Source organism: Siphateles boraxobius, unplaced genomic scaffold (assembly GCF_051911475.1).
Source record: "Siphateles boraxobius isolate OS27281-9 unplaced genomic scaffold, OSU_SipBor_1 25, whole genome shotgun sequence".
NCBI classification, from domain to species: Eukaryota; Metazoa; Chordata; class Actinopteri; order Cypriniformes; family Leuciscidae; genus Siphateles; species Siphateles boraxobius.
Window position 1 is genome coordinate 14,184,947 of NW_027508866.1, and position 20,874 is coordinate 14,205,820.

At 38.1% G+C, this 20,874-nt stretch overlaps 1 protein-coding gene across 7 annotated transcripts; it reads left to right on the forward strand.

Annotated features, from left to right (window-relative positions):
- The first annotated feature begins 1,200 nt into the window (after positions 1 to 1,200).
- Positions 1,201 to 18,110, forward strand: per1a (period circadian clock 1a). 7 transcript variants are annotated; one of them, XM_077242768.1, is made up of 20 exons: positions 1,204 to 1,957; positions 3,475 to 3,943; positions 4,598 to 4,851; positions 4,938 to 5,059; positions 5,154 to 5,355; positions 7,961 to 8,155; positions 8,944 to 9,022; positions 9,112 to 9,218; positions 9,311 to 9,464; positions 9,660 to 9,903; positions 10,591 to 10,702; positions 10,788 to 10,929; positions 11,109 to 11,227; positions 11,412 to 11,564; positions 11,685 to 11,996; positions 12,089 to 13,041; positions 13,121 to 13,322; positions 13,516 to 13,699; positions 16,009 to 16,159; positions 16,503 to 18,110. In XM_077242768.1, the coding sequence occupies exons 2-20, from the start codon at positions 3,639 to 3,641 to the stop codon at positions 16,701 to 16,703; spliced, it is 4,191 nt and encodes a 1,396-aa protein (XP_077098883.1). In that variant the 5' UTR covers positions 1,204 to 1,957; positions 3,475 to 3,638; the 3' UTR covers positions 16,704 to 18,110. The 7 variants fall into 7 exon arrangements, 5 of the variants coding, with proteins under 5 accessions (XP_077098883.1, XP_077098884.1, XP_077098885.1 ...); XM_077242769.1 differs by having other exon boundaries at positions 10,791 to 10,929; XM_077242770.1 differs by having other exon boundaries at positions 10,791 to 10,929; positions 11,415 to 11,564.
- Positions 18,111 to 20,874: the final 2,764 nt, after the last annotated feature.

A 20,874-nucleotide genomic window follows, 5' to 3' on the forward strand; every position in this document is an offset into this window, starting at 1 on the left:
CACACAGTCATACCGCTAACATATTAGCTTCACGGAAATACGAATACACTCAACATCAGAACGTTTCAACACCTAATACAACAAATAAACATGATTAAAGACGGTATGTGGAAATTAAAGGTACAATAAGTAAGAATTTTGTAATGAAATATCCAAAAATCACTTGCACAGTGTGATATATTTCCTGCAGTTGTGTACTTACAATATCCCAAAAGTCTCCAAAGATTTTTTATTTCAGAGAAATTCCAATTTTAAATAATTGGCCGTCCCGGAGAAAAATGTCGCCTGTCTATGACGCAATATCCGCGCTATCCTCGGTTTCCACTCGTACCATGGCTCGGACTACCATAGCCATGACGTAACCATGGCGACAGACGTGGACTACTGCGTAGTGTGTAACGTTTAGCGGCACGCTGTCCTTGTTTCGTTCAAACATAGACCATGACAAGCAGACTTTGGTACAAAAAAGGAGAACTAAAATGAGGATCAATATCGGCGTGGCGTTTTTTGAGATGCCGAGAGCTCCACGTCCGCGATTAACTTGGATTTGACAGAGCTTCACGAGACTTGACAGCTTTATTAGACAGGTGAGCAAATGTACATAAAACAAATCAATGTTATATAGCTCAACATGATGAAATGTTAGAATATGATCAGTATGTTATTCTAATGTTGATCTAGCTTACTGCTAGTTTCATATAGCAAACGAAACACATAGAATAACATTATAACTTTCAACACACATTTAAATGCTGTTTAGTGTGATAGTGTAACGTTAGACTGCGAGACTCGCGTGTGATATCTGGTAGATACTAGTACCTATTTATTAAATACTAGTATTTATTCCAACATGTTACTAGTAAGATTTTTTTATTTTTCTAGTAAGATTTTTAATTGAACTCTACAGTGGCCGTTCTGACTAGTCATAACATAAGACTAGTAAAAAAGCAGTTGTGACTAGTAAAATAAAAAAATCTTACTAGTACATTTGGAATAAATACTATAGTGTCTAATAAATAGGTACTAGTTATCTATTGAATACGTACTAGTAGCTAATTAATAAGTATTAGTACCAATTTAATAGGTACTAGAATTTAATGAATAAGTACTAGTAACTAATGAATAAGCACTAGTATCTAATAAATAAGGAGTAGTAGCCTATCTAATGAATAAGTAGCCTACTAGTATCTTTAAAAAGGTACTAGTACCTAAAGAAAAGGCACTAGTACCTAAAGAATAAGTACTAGTAGCATGAAAATAGAGACTAGTGGGTTTAAATTATTAAATGTTCACTCGGCTTGCCATACTCCTACATGTGTCAGGTGGACAGACACGCGAAGTTCGCACGGGCACGAGGGACAACGACTCCTCTCGAGTACGTTGATGTTGTAATCACCATAAAAGACGCGCAAAACCAACGGTAGAATGCAATAAATAATTTAAGCGATGCATACAGAATTATTCACAGACTTTCAGGGTTATTTTTCTCACTTCCATAAAAAATGGAAATATATTAGTCATGTATAGCATTAGTAAAAAGCCCCTTTGCGCCTCTACAACGGTTAACACGGTTGTGGGAAGCAAATTCCGTCTTGACGTCCACACAGTTTACAGGGAAGCTCTGCTACAACGTGACAAAGGAGAGCCGAACAATCAAGGGCCCGCCCATTTGTCCAATAGCAGTGCGAATTTCAAGTCGATGGGCGGGGTTTATGTACAGTAGGCGGAGTTATGGTAGTTTAGTAGCCAACGAAAGATTGTTTAGAGAGTTGCTGGTAACACGTGAAATTTGTTCCCAAAACAAGAATGATAGTGGTGTCCGGACACAAGTTGTTAATATATCAGTTAAGAATAGAGTTACTGTACTGAACTACGGCGTTGCACTGGCGTCATTCGGATACAACCTTTAAAAAGCAGCTTAAACTGCAATTCGGATCAACAGAAATACTTTAACAAGGTAAGAAAAGCTACGTGTTGTCATAATATTTTGCTTATTGTGTTGATAGTCTTGGATGCGTATAAGTGACAGTTTAATCTGTATTTGATAAAGAAAAGCGTTTAACACTTAAAAATTTAATAGGCCTATTGACATTTCCTGATGGCACTGCGGATCGATCATTGGTATGTTAAACATTTTTATGGTTATGTTGGAATGATCCTGGGATTACCAGTATATAGTCAAGATAATTTGACAGTTATTTTCCAGCATATTTAACTAACTTGATTGTCTGTTTCAAATATGTAGTAGGCTATGTATGGTTTTAATGTGCTTGACTGTATGAAAATATTTCTCATTTCCAATCAGCAATTTTATCTATTTTTATATTTTGAACCACTTTAGTCAGCAAAGAGATAAAAACATTGTGGGGAGGAGGACTGATAGCTCACACATTCAGTTTAATAAGCTAATTGCAGCATTTAGGTTTGTCTTGGTGCAGTTTGTTCCCAGAAAATCTTTATTTTTTTAAACCGGTTAATGTGCTTCACTGTATGAAAATATTTCTCATTTCCAATCAGCAATTTTATCTTTTTTTATACCATACAGAAGTGAATGTGCTATATAATTGTCTAGCTACTAGTGATTTTAATTATTATTTACAACAATATGTTTCCATGGTATATTTAAAATCCTTTTTTTTATTAGGCCTATAGCCTTTAAACATATCCTAACACTTTAATTTAGACTTATAAATGGTAATCAGTGAGAAAATCACTGTATTTAATATGAATTAGAAACATATGAAATCAAATGTATTAAATATTTATTTACTAATTAAAATTAATTTTAAACTGAAACCTCTTACATTACATTTAAGATACACAGTGTTGGCAATAAAATAGTTTCTGCATGATCCAAAGAAAGAAAATAGAGCTATAAACACTTCTTAGGTTAAGGTTAATATATATATATCTATATATATATATCTATATATATATATATCTATCTATATATATATATATATATATATATATATATATATATATATATATATATATATGAACATAACTATGGATTTAACCCCTTTCCTCACAACTGAAGCCACAAGTCTGCTCCTACTTCATTTCAAATCTGAGGATGTCATCTGTAAGGCTAGGAATTGTATTAAACATTTTCTAAGACCATGTCATGTGTGTTTTTAGAGAAGGCTAATAAAAAAAAGTATTGCTCCCTTGCAGTCTGTTGTCTATGTCTGGTGTGGCAAACTTCCCTATTTATGTTTCTATTGTTCTCACTCAATAAACCTTTCACACGTCTGCCGGGTATGAGAATTAATCTCAAAATTCTTTTTGACAAAATACATCAAAACACACGTGCAATATAATATATATAGTACATGTAAGAAGTTAAAGTTCAATGCTGAAGACCTTGTTTTTATTCTCTGTTCTCTGTGTTCTTCTTGAAATCAAAGTTGAAATTCATATCTCTCAGTGTTCCATTGATGCTTATCCTGTTTTATTATTGTTTCCCACCAGATGGTTTGCATCTTTATGATCTATTATGCGGATACATCCAGGACTAGGGCAGCAGATATTTAGGATAACCTAGGAGTTCACATTCCCTGCTTTGTCAGAAATTCCTTACATATGCACAAAATATATATAATTATATTATATATATATAATTGTTCTGCTTCATTATGAGTAATGACAACTTCCAAACACCTGTGAGCTGTACCACTAGTACAGGGACGGGAAGAACACATAAGGATGAAAGGGAAACCCACAGTAATGCTTCTCCTGGAATGACTGACAGCCAGTCCATTCGTCCCGGGCTGGACATCCTAACATTACCTCAGCTAACACACTCAGACGACACTGATGCCCATTCCAGCGGGAATGACTCGACCGAGAGGGAGAGCGAAGGACACATGGGGCGAGAAACATCCACCTGCAGCTCTCACAATGGCAAGGGTTCAACAACAGGGACTACAGAAAGCAAGAGGTATGTGATATTTAAATCAATTGATAAATGTTTTCAAAATGACTTTAATATGGTAGACAGATGGTTAAAGGAATAGTTTAGGTTGAAAATTGTTTTCTATTTAAAGTAAATGCTGTCTTTCTATTCATCAAAAAAGTCTGAGAAAAATATATCACAGTTTCCACAAAACATTAAGCAGCACAATTGTTTCCAGCATTGATAATAATAAGAAATGTTTCTTGAGCAGCAAATCAGCATATTCGAATGATTTCTGAAGGATCATGTGACACTGCAGACTGGAGTAATGATGCTGAAGATTCAGCTTTGCCAATTAGGAAACAGTTATTGTAAAATGTAATTAGATTCCACAATATTACTGTTTTTACTGTATTTTTGAACAAATAAATGTCTACCACAAACATTTGAACAGTGGGTGTACTCTTTGAATCACTTTAGTCAGCAAAGAGATAAAACATTGTGGGGAGGAGGATTGATATATAAATAGCTCACACATTCAGTTTAATAAGCTAATTGCAGCATTTAGGTTTGTCTTGGTACAGTTTGTTCCCAGAAAATCTTTTTATTTTTCTTAAACCAGTTGAGGCACAAGGATTGCTACGCTAAATCATTAAAATCATACTGGCTAATCTCCCTCATTAAAATGTCTCTCCTCAGCTCAAATGGAAACAGTCCCTCCCCTCCTAGCAGCTCGATGTCATTCAGTCCTTTGAGTGGCAGCTCGGAGCAGGATCAGCCGACCTCCCTATCAGCCAGCGGTGACCAGGCGGCCCGGCTGCAGACCCAGAGAGAGCTGCTGAAGGCCCTGCGCGAGCTAAAGGTCCGCATGCCGGCGGAAAGACACAGGACGGGCCGATCTAGCACTCTAGCCTCCCTGCAGTATGCGCTTAGCTGTGTCAAGCAAGTGAGAGGTGAGTAAGAAAACAAAAACTTAAATTGCATCTCCTTGTTCTGGAATGTGTGTGCCAATGAAAGGGTGTGTTTTGTTCTTCTGTAGCTAATCAAGAGTACTACCATCAGTGGAGTGTGGAAGAGAGCCATGGGTGTTGTTTGGACCTGTCGTCGTTTACTATCGAAGAGCTAGACAACATTACATCAGAGTACACCCTTCAAAACACGGTATGACTGGACAGGTTACCTCGTACACATCAGGCTGTGACCCTTGAGAAGAATCTAATGAATTTCTGTTATTTCTTTCTCTATTCCATCCTAGGACACGTTCTCTGTGGCGGTGTCGTTCCTCTCTGGTAAAGTGGTGTACATCACATCCCAGGCGGCCTCTCTGCTGCGCTGTAAACCCGAGAGGCTTCAGGGGGCTCTGTTTTCGGAGTTGCTCGCGCCTCAGGACGTCAGCACCTTTTACAGCAGCACCGCTCCCAGCCGCCTGCCGGCATGGTCCTCCTGCGCAGGCACCAGTACGTTGAAGTTTTTTGACTGTGCGAATATAGTGACAAAGCAGAATGCGTAGAAACTTATGTAAACCAGTTACAGACAGTGCTTCATTTGTAAAGAAATAATTGCCTGATCAAAAACAACATTTAAAAGGCACCCTGACCGACACTTACCATTCATCTTCAGATTTCCCCGAACGTACAATGACGTCACTAAACGTTGGTAGCACAACTAAATAAGAGCATCATTCACAAGTTTCTGCATGGCCCTAACTACAGCCTATTTTATTATTCTGTCATGTATATAGCTACGTTGAGACGAAATGTCATTCATTTGATCTGTGATATTCTCTCTCACCAACAACGTCGTCACCTCTTTGATTTCTGACTAATCTAACTCCCGTTGCTCGCAAAGAGGTAACTGACACCGACAGACTAGGCACAGCAGGTTACTTTTGATAGGAAACAAATTCTCAGGTCTCAGATTCTGTCAATTTTATTACAAAATTCAAACATAGCGTTTTGGCGCTTGTAAATGTGACGTGACAGATCGTGGTCGTGAACCGAGCATCTCTTACTCTTTACTAGTTAATAGTAAATAAACACGAATGAACAATAGGTGTGTTGAAAGATACACTACAACTTACCGAAATGTTTATGCCTCATACATAATATCGATCAATCAGTGTTTTTCAACCGCGGAAAGAGGTCAATAAAACAGCTGGAGAACAATATGTCAAGTAACGTTACATTTACCTCAGGAAAGCTATTTGATGATAGCATATTAGTTGGCTAGACAAATTATATTTAGAGAGAGGAGTATGTTGCTAAATATGTGCACTATATTAAATATGTATTATATTTTTACTTATATCATTAAAATATAAGCTAGTTGTTATATTTAACCTTTAATAATAATACCAGCTGACATGTTTACAGCATTAGGCGAGATAAATATTTTTTTCTTGAGAAAAATGAACATGTATCTACTGTACCTAATATTTATTCAAATGAATCAATATTGAATCAAGATCGGAATCAAATCACAAGATTTGAATTAAAATTGTGAAATTTGTGTCAAGCAAGCAATAATAAAAACAGTAGCCTACCAGTCATTGTACCATGTAAACATTTTAACAAGTTGTCAATAAACTTAACAAAATTCTATTACCAAATGTTTTGACAATCACAATGCACTTACAGCAAAAATTATCCACAGACGGAGTTTATACAAAGCATATGTTGCATCATGTCCCTGTTTGTCTGGACAGAATGTTCAAAATATCTAATTTTCATGAGCATACAAATGTTCTTATTTATTGTTCTGTTTATTTTATACTATTGTACTATTGAGACAATAACACGTTTGCAGTAATGCAAAGATTTCAATATTTAATTTAGTACTGTGTAATAACTGTGCATTTAGCTGTTGTTGCTAGTTTGAGTTGAGAAATACACATTTCAGCATTATCACTAATCTGTGTGTGCATTTTCCTTGAGAACCAAGAAAGCTGACTCATGAAACCAATTGTTTATTATATCGCAATCACATATCGCAATCGCAATATTCACCTCAATATTGTGCAATGGGGTGCAGTTCCATCTTCTTGTTATCTCTTTTGATCAGAAACACTATCAGCTTTACTCTCTTATATGAAAAAATTTATATACGCTTGACTGTCTTTTTGACATTTTAGCGAAATTATCTTATTTGAACTCTGTCTCACACGTCGGATCGTTTAAAATAAAAAAATCCCGAAATACAAAAATCCTAAATCTAACATTTTCCAGAGTAGGATTAGGCAGGATCTGACTCAAATTAAGCACTGGTTACACACAGTTGTATTTGCTACAATGCACATGTTTTTGTCCCAATCATCCAATACTGTTAATATTGGCCCACTTTAAAAAAAAATTAAGGGTGTGCATTTTTCAGTCATGCGCTGCGTCTGAATATGCCTACTTCCATACTATACAGTAGGTAAAAAACAGTGTGTTAGCCGAGTAGTATGTCTGAATCCAAAGTATTCATAAAACAGTTAGCGAAAAGTTCCTAAATGACCTACTATATCCATTCATACTACAGACATTCATATTATATAGAACATACTTTTTTAACGGTTGCGAAGTAAGTTTCAAACCAAATGCAGTACCTTCTACACAGTATGTGATTTCGGACGCAGCTATAGTGTTATATAGGTATAATACTGAAATCCAATTGGTACAATATCGTGTCCCACAAATGTGTATTTTAAAGGTTCAGTATGTAATTTCTATATCACTACCGGTACCAAATGGAATTGGTAACAGAAAATAATTACAGGTCTCCACAAATACTCCACCCCCACCCTTCATCTTCCAACCGGTATTCCTGCCCTCATGCAAAAAATGTATATATATATATATATATATATATATATATATATATATGAAGATTCAAAATATTAAAAACTATCAGCATATCAAAGATACTAAAACAACACTGCTGTTGACACAAACAGATGGCAGTAGCTCAAAAATGAAGTACTGTACCTTAAGCATCAATAATTTTAAACCACATGTTCTGATTGGCTGTAATTTTGTTACGCTGGGAAAAAATAATATTTATTAAAGCTCCATTTGTGTACAGCCTCACAGGTGGACTGTGCCGAGGAAAAGTCAATGTTTTGTCGGATCAGCAGAGGTAGGGACAGTGACGGCAATAAAGTGAAGTATTACCCCTTCCGTCTCACGCCATATCAGCTAACCCTGAGGGACTCTGACACGTCCCAACCTGAGCCCTGCTGCCTCCTCATCGCTGAGAGAGTTCACTCTGGCTATGAGGGTAAAACAAGACACTGTCAATGTCAAATACAATACCATTCAGAAGGTTGGGGTCAGTAAGGTTTACATTTTTTTTAAGGAAATTAATGCTTTCATTCAGCAAGGACAAGTAAAGACAAAAGATTTTCAAATAAATTCTGTTCTTTTGAACTTCCTATTCATCAAAAAATCCTGCAAAAATGTATCATGGTTTTTACAAAAAATATTAAGCAGCACAACTGATATCAACATTGATAATAATAAGCACCACTTAAGCACCAGCTCAGCATATTAGAATGATTTCTAAAGGATCATGTGACACTAAAGACTGGAGTAATGATGCTGAAAATTCAGTTTTACCATCACAGGAATAAACTTCATTTTCAAATGTATTCAAATAGAAATTGTGATAATGTTTCACAAAAATTAATGTATTTTTGATTGAATAAATGCAGTCTTGGTGAGCATGAAAACAAAAACTTTTTTTTTTTTTACAGACCTCAAACTTTTGAATGGTAGTGTACTTACTGTATGAAACCCAATCTCACTGTTATGAAAGCATAATCTTAACACTTAAATACTACGCATGTTGACGAGAAACTGGTCTGATTCACTTACCATCTGGTAACGATTGATTATAATAGCTTTAAACATTAAAAAATTGTCTCTGTAATTACCTGTCAAATGCCCTTTATTGAAAAATCACCCTTACTGTATGTAAGTGTAATATTGACACTGTATAAAATAATCACACCGTGCTCTCTGTTGTTTTGTGTCTCTTCTTATATTTTTCTGTTTTTCACATTACAGCACCTCGTATCCCAGCAGATAAGAGAATTTTTACCACCAGTCACACCCCAAACTGTCTCTTCCAAGAGATTGATGAAAGGTTAGCATTTTGCCTAGAGCTGTCTCACATTTGTACTATCCATGTCTCTTTTGAACAGTTACATAAACCTCCTCCTCTCTCATTTGCAGGGCAGTGCCGTTACTTGGTTACATGCCCCAGGACTTGGTTGGGAAACCGGTGCTTATTTACTTGCATCCAGAAGACAGACTCCTTATGGTGGCCATTCACAAGAAAAGTGAGTCTGTCATTCTAGTCGCAGACACAATTCTATGGTGAATATTTGTGTAGCGGAATTATTTGATTTAGTTTTCGTCCTTTCTTCATCAGTTATCCAGTTTGCAGGGAAGCCATTTGATGACTCGCCCCTGCGTATGCGTGCACAAAGTGGGGAATACTTGACCCTCGACACCAGCTGGTCATCCTTCATCAACCCCTGGAGCAGGAAGGTGGCTTTCATAGTGGGACGCCACAAAGTTCGAACGTAAGTGGCTGCAGTTTTTCTCCTTAAATCATACAGCACTAAAGGAAAAATCAACGTCCCAGCATCCACATAGCAACGCCCTAGCAACCCCTCAGGCATGATGATAGTGTGTTCTGCATGGGCATGCACTCATATGAGCTAATCTACTGTTAAGTGGTTTCACAAAGCTTGTCTACCATCACTTCCTTTCTGTAGGAGTCCATTGAACGAGGATGTGTTCACTGCCCCGGAGGGCGGGGAGGTGAGAACCATGTCCCCAGATGTGCCGCATCTGAACGAGTTAATCCACAGGTTCCTGGTGCAGCCCATTCATGCCGGCAGCTCACAGGGGTACGGCAGCCTGGGCAGCAGCGGCTCACATGAGCACCAGCAAGGTGCCACTTCCTCCTCTGAGAGTAACGGACATGCTTCTGAGGACCAGATCAAGCAAAGGAAACCAGTGAGAATATTTATCATTATCAATCCAGATGTACACATTACAGCATTTAACATTACATAATGAAAAAAAACAAGCATACACTACCGTTCACAAGGTTGGGGTCTGTACAATTTTTATAATGTTTTTGAAAGTAGTCTTTTATGATCACCAAGGCTGATCAAAAATACAGTAAATTGTACAGTAAAAACAATTTAAAATGTAGTTTTTTCCTGTAACGCCAAAGCTGAAATTCCATTATCATTCTAATATTGTTCTAATAATCATTTTAATATGCTCATTTAGTGCTCCAGAAACAAAATGATCAAATTTGAAAACATTTATGCTGCTTAATATATCTGTGGAAACCATGATACATTCTTTTCTTGATTGATTGATTATTAGAAAGTTCAAAAGCATTCATTTGAAATAGAAAACTTTTGTGTCATTATAAATGTCTTTCTTTCTCTTTTTGATCAATTTAATGTCCTTGTTGAATAAAAGTATTCATTCAAACCTTTGAATGATAGTGTATATGCTTATCCCCAAAAGTATTTGGACTATATTTTTCAGTTGTATTAATGTTGTTATATATATATATATATATACATATTTAAAACAATTTTTTTAAAATTTTGCACACTCTATACAATATACCTTTGTATAGAATGTGCCATGTCAACCTTTATTTCCTCATTTATTTCTTCTTAGATGACGTTTGAGCAGATTTGTAAAGACATGCACGTGGTAAAGGCCAGCAGACAACAAGTCTTCATTGAATCCCGAAACCGACCGCCAGCTCTCAAACAGGGTGGTAGCTTAGGTAAACATCGCAAATATGTCAAATAATAATGACCTCATTCATTTCTTTAGCCTGAGGTCGCGACATGATTGCTGTCATATTTCAGAAGCACTGGCAAAGGCAGCAGACACAGCAGAAGTCTCTGCTAGAGAAGGTCTGGCAGGTTTAGCACTGTCAAGTCCACCTAGGAAGGAGCTGCCCACCATCTACTCATACCAGCAGATCAACTGTCTGGACAGCATCATACGGTGATTTTTTCGCTTATGTTTCTGCTTGTACCAGGATTTAGCGATTTGTTTTTTGTGAATTTATTTTTATTTCTCCAATTTTATCTTATTTTAAGAGACAAAGGATATTGTATAGGTTTATGTTCGAAGTTTGTTTATTGGATATGTGGTGGTCTCATGTTTTTCACTGTGTTGTTCAGATATCTGGAGAGCTTTAATGTCCCTGGCACAGTGAAGAGGAAGTGTGGCTCATCTTCCTATACAACCTCTTCTTCCTCTAATGATGATAAACAAAGGGAAGAAGCTAGAGCAACCAAAGGTGAGTAATGGATTGCTAAAGGGTAATGGGATATTCACCCAAAACCTCCTATAAGTATTCAGAAAGTCAGGGACGGAGAGGAAGACTCATACCATCAATCACTATTGGTATTCCTTTAATGTCAACTGATGTGTCTGTGTATCTTCTCTGTGTAGCTGAAGTTCACACTTCTCTTTTGACATAGCAGAGACTCTTGTGGTGACCGAGGGGTCAAAGGTTGTCCCCCTAACCCCTCTGGCTCTGCACTGTAAGGCAGAAAGCGTTGTCTCTGCTACTTCCCAGTGCAGTTTCAGCAGCACCATCGTTCACGTTGGTGACAAGAAGCCACCTGAATCGGGTATGAACACTTTTATTCCAGTCTATTCTTGTCATCGATCTATACATGGTATGTCTTGTATTACATTAAACGTCAGACAGTGCAAAAGCAAGCAATCTTCTCTGTTTGATCTACATCCAGACATGGTTATGATGGAGGAGCCACCAACCACCCCAACACCTTCCACGTCAGCTCCACCCACTGCTGTTGCCACTGCCATGCCTGTGAACCTTCAGCAGACCCCGTCCCCCACTGCTGCTGTTCCCGAGACAGAAAAGGAGAAGGAGAGAAGAGGCAGAGGAAGTGCAGGAAAGGGCCTCACGAAAGCGATGTTATCCACACACACCCAGCAAGAAGAGCAAGCCTTCCTCAACCGTTTTAGAGGTGTCAGCCTGCTGGTCCAACCCAGCGAGCCACCACAGCGCAGAAGCACGTCTACACCTGGGACAAAAGGTAACAGCATTGTATAGTTGTTAATAGGTCGTATTTGTCTGTCTGACTAATTTTTTTGTCTAATCTTTAATTATTTGGCTTGTTCTGTCTAGGAGTGAATAGCTCCCAGAACTATCCTTCTGTAGATAACAGCAATAGTCGTCGGCATGGTAAAAGAGGTGGGAAAAGACGGAAACACCAAATAGAAGACAACATTCCCTCCCTCTCTGGATCTGGCCCCTGTAGAGGATCTGATCCTGCAGCAATAAGACCCAACTTCCCCTCAATCCAGCACTCTTCCACATCTAGGCAACCATCTGTGGCATCCCAGACAAGTCGTGCTCCTGTGAGGACCTCCGTTCCAACCGGCTACATGCCCATGTTTCCCATTTCGTCGCCTTTCTTGATGCCGCAGATGGGAACGGATCCTTCCTTGCAACCAGGAGTCCCTAGCTTCCCCATGCAAGGCTTTTCTCCAGTGATGCCACCATTCATGAGCTTCATGATGCCCAACTATATTTTTCCACAACTTGGTAATCCAGAACCACAGTTGTACCCAGCCAACTTGCAGCTCAGTGGGCAACTGCCTGCCCAGATGAACCCCTTGGGCCAGTTCCCTTGCTCTTTTGTTCAAATGAACCCTGGTGTACCATCGTTTAATCCTGCAGTAGGACAGTTACATCCATTGGGCTCTCAAATGAATCCCACTATGCCTGCAGTGATTCCCCAGCAGTTCTACAACCCAAATCCCCCGTTCATTTCCCCCAACTCTCCATCAATGCCAGCAGGAAATGCCAACACTACACTACATGGACAGTCTCGTTCCAGCACACCCCAGTCCACCGGGCAACAGGCTGGCGAGAGAGAAGGGACTGGGTCCCCTCTTTTTCAGTCCCGATGCTCTTCCCCACTTAATCTTCTACAACTTGAGGAATTGCCAAGCAACAGAACAGATGCAACACTACATACTCCACCCCCAGGAGTAGGAGCAACACAAGTGGGCGGAACTGTGGTGCCGAATTCCTGCAATCGCAGCAACATCAAAGATGCCAAACCAAATAACAGCGTAAGAATTAAGAACCGTTTTAAATGTATTGTTTTTAATTTCCTTGCTTCCTGGCTAACTTTGAGTTAACTTCTTTTAGCATGAAGTCAATGAGTCAAACCAGGACTCCATGTCGACCTCCAGTGACATGCTGGACTTACTGCTGCAAGAGGACTCCCGCTCAGGAACTGGTTCTGCCGCCTCAGGCTCTGGGTCTTCGGGGTCTGGGTCAGGGTCTGGGTCTGGGTCTGGGTCATTTGCCTCTGGATCAAACGGGTGTAGCACATCTGGAAGTGGCACTAGTGAGTAATTCACTCATGTAATGCTTCATTCTTAAAGCTATAGATCATCCAAACTCACCAAAACTCACCCTCATGTTTTTACAAAGCTGTATGACTTTTCTTCTGTGATGGAACAAAAATGAAGAAATTTTTAAGAATTGTACTGGTTTCTCTTTTCCATGCAGTTACAATTTATTTATTTATTTTATCTCAGGGAGTAGTAATACAAGCAAGTACTTTGGAAGCATTGACTCGTCAGAGAATGATCACACTCATAAACCAGAATCTGGGGATCTGGGAGGGGAACAGTTCATAAATTTTGTCCCGCAGAGCCCCATCTGGCTCCTCATGGCCAAAACTGATGACAAGGTTATGATGACATACCAGATTCCCATCAAGTAAGGCCATTTTTACCAAAGTTACTTCCAAACCTGTCCTTACAACTTTGTCTGTTATGTAAAAATATCAAAAACCTTGTTCAAAAATCTTGATTCGCTTCTGGTTCTGGTGTATTTAATTTTGGTAAAAAAAAAAAGTCCTTAAAGTGTTAGTTCACCCCAAAATTTTATTTCTGTCATTAATTAATCACCCTCATGTCGTTCCAAACCTGTAAGACATTCGTTCATCTTCAGAACACAAATTAAGATATTTTTGATGAAATGTGAGAGCTTTCTGTCCCTCCATTGAAAGCAACGTCATTGCAACTTTCAAGGCCCAGAAAGGTAGTAAAAACATTGTTAAAATAGTCCATGTAACTACAGTGGTTCAACCTTAAAGGGGTGGTTCAGGATTTTGGACATCGGACCTCATTTCCAATTTAGACTGGGTGTTATTTATCAGTGGAGACAGTTTTCAAAAATTTTCATCCAGTCCTTCCAGTTGCATAGTTAGCCAGTGCTAGGCTAGCGCGAGTCAACGGTATCTGCTAGTCTGCCATTAAAAACAGTTTTACCCACTCCACAGTACACCAAAAGCAAATAAATTATAACGCCAGATTATCGATGTAAATGTCTGTTGAGAGAATAATGTTAGAAATCAACCCACCCTTTCATCGCATTGCAATAGTTATACTTTGTTCCTTGTATTTATTAGCACAGTCTACAGCAGCGGCAGAGTGATATTAAGTTACCTATGCAACCAAGAGAGCCGGTCCACATGACATATATAGTTAATTTATTTCTACAATTTTGAGATGCACACCGAATCACCATGTTGCCAATTCCTTCGTTTACAATCGAATGTTTCAATATCGTTTTTTCAAGGCTATTACTAGCTAGCTAGACGTCCCGACTGTAGTGCGCTTCTGTTCTGTGTATACTTTTTTCTGCGCAGTACTACTAACCGGAGCAAACTAAAATTCCGCCGCTGCTGAGAAACTAGTTCCTGTAAATGTAATGCGATCATTGAGATGCAAGAGTAGTTTGTTTTCTAACATTATTCTCTCAACAGACATTTACATCGATAGTCTGGGGTTATCATTTATTTGCTTTTGGTGTACTGTGGAGTGGGTAAAACTGTTTTTAATGGCAGGCTAGCAGATACCGTTGACTCGCGCTAGCCTAGCACCTTGGAACTATGCAACTGGAAGGACTGGATGAAAATTTTTGACAAATTTCTCCGCTGATAAATAACACCCAGGCTAACTTGGAAATGAGGTCCGATGTCCAAAATCCTGAACCCCTTTAACTAAAATAACGACTTTATACAATCTCTTCTCTTACATGTCATTCTCCTACGATGTTGACGTAGTGTAAACAGTGCATCAGAACGTCGGCTCATTATTGGCTAGCTCCTGGGTCATCACACACATGACCAGCGTCGGACAATAATGAGTCAACGTTCTGACCTAGAACCCAGAAGCGCTGCACTGTTTACACTACGTCAACAGCGTAGGAGAATGACGTGGAAGAGAAGAGATTGTTTAATAAAGTCGTTATTTTAGTTTTTTTTGTGCACAAAAAGTATTTTTAACATTAAGGTTGAACTACTGTAGTCACATGGACTATTTTAACTATTTCTTTACCAACTTTATGGGCCTTGAAAGTTGCAATGATGTTGCTGTCAATTGAGGGACAGAAAGCTCTCACATTTATTATCAAAAATATCTTGATGAACAAGGTCTTACGGGTTTGGAACGACATGGGGATGAGTAATTAATGACAGAATAAAATTCTGTAATTATAGTACAGAAACTCATAATTAAAAAGCAATTTTTCACAACTGTGCAACTCACCGAGTGGTTAGTGGTGTTCGTTAATGATTAAAAACAAATATATCGGCACAATGTATGATTTCAATCCGGGGTTATTTGCTATAGTGGAACCATTTTTTCAGGTACCTCTCAACCGCGTATAAACTTCTGCTCGATATTTGAGTCTGAAGCGTTAGCACACTCCCGACCACTTGATAGTGGTAGCGTAGTAATATCAACGAGCAATGAGTCCTTCAACAGAAATCAATGCGATTTTACAAAATGCCAAATAAAACACGACAGAAACTGTTTCGCTACGCTACGCTACTTGTTTTGGAACAAAAGAGTCAAAAAGTCGAGACAGGACCCATCGTCAAAATTTGTCCACCACTCTAGTTCATCCAAAACAAACTAGAAAACAGACTCAAAGTGCTAAATACCGGAATTATACCTTGAAGTGCATCTTAAACTCTGCCGGAAGATAGAGTACATTCATTTGTATGTGTATGTGTACAGAGACAGAGACTCAGTACTGAAAGAAGACAGAGACGCCCTGAAAGCTGTTCAGAAGCATCAGCCTCACTTTACTGAAGAGCAGAAGAAAGAGTTAACTCAGGTCCACCCCTGGATTCAAACGGACTGCCTACCAAAAGCCATCAACATTACAGTGAGTAGTTCCTAACAAAAATGACGCAAAGTCTGTACCAACATTTAGCTGATTTCTAGTTCTGGCCGAATTCTTATGCAGTTCTCACTGCATGTATCTTTCACAAATGAGGTCATTATCCAGAATGCCTTGCAACAAGCTCATTCAACATTTTGATTTAAGAAGAAATGTCAACTCTAAATATATAGTGTTCTGAAGTACTGAAAAATTTATAGCAATAGTTAGACCCATGTGTTTTAATGGTTTACCCAACATTTGTGTGGTAGTGTATTTTTCTGCCATTTAGAGTGTTAGCTTAGCAACATGCTAACATCTCTAATGTGCTCCACACTTTTCTTCACAGTCTTGCACAGGATGTGCGACTCCCCCAGATTTCTTGACTCCTCCATTCGATTTGGATTTTCATGAGATGGATCTCAGCATGGTTTTGAGAGAAGAGGCCAAAGAGCAAGATAAATTTATCACTGCAGAAACAGCCTTTCCCTTGAGCCCCCCTTCATCTGATTATGAACAGATAGACAATCAGGCCAGCACAAGCACGTAGGAGTGGGCCATGGAGGAGGTGGAAGTGACATAATCAGCGAAAGTGAAGAGGGACTACAGACTGCTGGACAGTGTTTGGTTGTGCTGCTGCCTCATAGACTTTTAGGACCAAGTTGAATTTGGACCAAGCTTAAAGTGTGAAAGATTTTTGAACTTTTGTCCTCTCAGATGATGTCAGTTCAATCAGTATATCAATCTGAACAATAGAGAGAAGAAGGGAAAGACTTCCTTTAATTTTTATAGCTTAAAAGGATTATGTTTTGAGATGTTAACCTGTTGCACTTGGTGGATGTTAGAACATTGTTGCACTATATTCTGCTTCCAGGTTCTTATTATTCATGAGCCTGCCTGGACTTATCCTATGACAGGCGGTGTTTCAGAATTATTCATGACACCATGTGACCTTTTCCTATTACAGGCAGTTTTTCAAACCATGAGTTATTGAGTTTATAGAATTATGAGCAGTTGGACCAGGAATTTACTGCTTTCACATAAGTTTGAAATTACACAGTCTGACATTCATTTGCTCTTTTTACAGACACTGTGTGTCAATTCTCAAACCGTTCTGAAAGATTCCAGGAATTATGGCACCGAAACGCAAACTATTTAGGTTGAAAAGAGGTATGATAGGCCAGAAACATCCTCTAACCAAGTTGCCAATGCATTGCAAGTCAATTGTCCCGTTGTACGATATTTACCTTCAAATGTCCGTTTATATATTGCGTTTTAGAATTGCAATCTTAGACAATGAAAATACAATAGCCCACAAAATTAAGTTTGCTTAGCTAAAAGCATTTGCGCTCACATACTTATGTTCCAATCCATCACAAACAACATTTTTTACTGGTAGTGGTAAATATTTATTTATTTGTTCATATTCAAACAAATGGATATGGTTTACAAAACAATGTATTTGAAGGTGCTTTTGATTAAGTCCATAAAATGTAAATAAATGGATTTTGAATAGAGATGTTTACTTCTAAAAGCCTCGTGGATGAGCTTGACAATCCCTTTGTTTCACTAGATGGTCCATAGAAGCACAAGAATAGTCTATGTGTACTATTTTTAGCATCCAATGTTTTTTCAGTTCCTCAACAAATGCAGAACTCTATTATTTAAAACAAAAACAAAAAAAAGAGTTTAAAACAAAACAAGTCAGCTACTTTCCATGTTTTCTGTTTCCCTCAGATTTGACTGTAAGTGTTTTTCAAAAGCTTTTCTGTGAAAGCAGACAGGTCCAATCAGTTTACATGCAGTACAGTTCTCTTTAAAGCTTCTGTTTAATGTGTAGGAATTGTAAATTTGATTTGCTAAGTCCTTGATTCCAATTTTTTTTACTAAAACATGCTTGAAAATTTGTATTTTTCTGCTTTTAAACTAAAATAAATACATGTTATGTTTTTATTAATCTGCTTTGACTATCTGATGTTTTTATTATTATTTTTTGGTTGGGGTAACATGACTGAATTGATCTTGGTAGCCACTAGAGGGCACATTGTAACATATCTGGTTACATCCACAATTGTCTCTTCAAGCTTTGCTTTGAATTATCTTCACCCAAATCAAATATTTCCACTCCTCTTTCATTTTCCAAAGGCAAATTGTTTTCGCAGCCCAATTGAAATATGTGTCTGGTAACATAAGGAGAAAGCATTCCACTTTCCCTGCCTACATTTTAAAGCTTAAATCTGTAGTTTTCTGCAGCTCAAGAATGCAGTTCAGACTGTCTCATGGCTCTCGTCTCCATATCTCCAGATTAGCAAAACTGACAGGTTTCTGTAAGCTCTCCTTGTTGATCTCCATGAATATTCACATAGAACTCTCTGAAAAACCTGAGATATAGAGAAGCAATGAGCTGTTTGTTGTTGACGTTGTGTGATAGAAGGTTTCATATTCAAACCATAATGAGAGAGGAGATGACTGTAGTAGCATGATACATTCCAACAAGCTGATTGTGTATAATGCGGGATGACAGTTCTGCATTGCAGTTCTGTTTAATTTATATCCACTCTTTTTAACTGATTTTTAATATAATGAATTTCATGAATTAGCCTACATGACATATGTTAAAGACAATTATCACCTATTAATGTCATTCCAAACTTGTTTTCTTTCTTCCATTAAACACACAAGGAGATATTCATGCTGTTCTTTTCCTACAATGAAAGAGCTGGTGATGTGTCAAGCTCCAAAAAGCACCCTAATGCTGTGGACACACTTAACACCTATCTGAAACATTCTAAGACTGAACTGAACAAACTTACAGACTGTTTCCTATGACTGGAGCAGATTTTAAACACCGACTGAACGCAACTGTCTCTGACTCGGCGCGTTTGGGCATTATCAGTCGTAAGTATCAAATTACATTAATAATCGGCCTTACAGTCATTAAGTGTCCATGGCTTAAGTCAATACATTGTGCCATATTTAACTTCAAAAACACTAAACACCATTGGCTCTTAAATTTTGTAACTGAATATAAGTTAATCTTTTGAAGCACTAATGAAATTTAAAAAAGGTTGCACATTTTTTTTTGTCAATAATGAAAATCTCTGTCTATTCCTCTGTCTATTCCTGGGGTGCTGATGGCGCAGTGGATAAGACACATGCCTTTGGAACCCGGGTTCGAATCCACTGTGAGACACCAATGTGTCCCTGAGCAAGACACTTAACCCCTAGTTGCTCCAGAGGCGTGCGACCTCTGAAATATAGCAATTGTAAGTCGCTTTGGATAAAAGCGTCAGCTAAATGTAAATGTCAGACAAAGGAATTGTACACTGGAAAACATGACCATAATTTTAATAGTAAAACTGCAAAAATGCTACGATAAAAACCTGTTAATTGGTTAACAGTAAGTAGCTATACTGTGAAAAACTATAACAAATCTAACGGGACATTCCTTAGGATAATTCGTTATATAATTTTTAGTGAAAAGACATAAATTGACATTTCCAGATTTCCCTATGTGACACTTCACATTTGACAGTTTTTCATTTAAATAATGAAGTTTCTTCTTAGTTTTTTTGGGTTGCACTTTATTTTACAGTATGTGTACTTATGCGTACTTGCCTAAGAAAGTACTGGGTAATATAAGGTAACTACAGGGGTTAAGGTTAGGTTTAGGAGTAGGTTCAGGGTTAGTACCCATTACCCAGTTATTGTAAAATGCTACCTTTCTTTTGTTATCAATAATGTACATTAGGGTTTTATGTTATAACTCATGTTGTTAAATTGTAGGCAATTGTTTATAAACACTTTTTGTTATACTGAAACTCTTCACATTCTGATAGCAATCAATAATAGAACTGGCCTAAATAAAACATGTACGTATATTCTGTGGAAGTCTTAGCACCAAAAACACATTTTAGTCCAATCATTGCACTTGGTCCGAATGCAATGATACGATGCCCTACCTGACTGTCAACATATGTATTTCCACACCTCCGCGCAGCTGCTCACGCAGACATCACACATCATCACCGTGTTCCATAGGGTTTATGCAGAGTTATAGTCAGACAGCCACCGAGCGCCACAAACAAACAGCAGCTGCCTTTTACAGTTCCTCCTGAACCAAAACAACGAGCTTGTGGTGCGTTCACGCACCGTAATTACGAGATGTCAGCCCAAGACAGTCTTTCCGCAGCAGTTCACGTCCTCAGACTCGGATTCAAGCATTTCTATGTCAACACTATCAACGCCGAGATTGATCTGCAGCAGTCAGGTGGTACAAGTATGAGGTCTGTACGTGTTTAACGGTCATTATTATTGTAATGTTATGTGCTTTTAGACATGAGGTAATTTAACAGCGCATTGCAGACTCTAACTGTGTGTTAATGCGTTTTGGAGGAGGGGTGGCTTTGAAGAGCGCTCAGAAGGAAGGGTGGGATCTTATGCTTTCGAAGCTAGCTTGTTATTGCTAGCCTCTCCAAAATTGCCTACCCTGCCTTTAATGCTTATTGCATTATTTTAGTGTCATGTGTGTACTTGTGTGTTTAACTGCAAATTGAAGTTAAATCTGTAAAACGTTAGTAGTTGCTATTGTATTTTTTACGGTAAAGTTCTGGCAACCACAGCTGCATTTTTTTAACCATAAATTTCCCTTTTTTATGTTGAAGCACTTAAAAGAAAACTCCAGAATATAGCATGTACTTTTATTGTGATTTGTTGTCCAT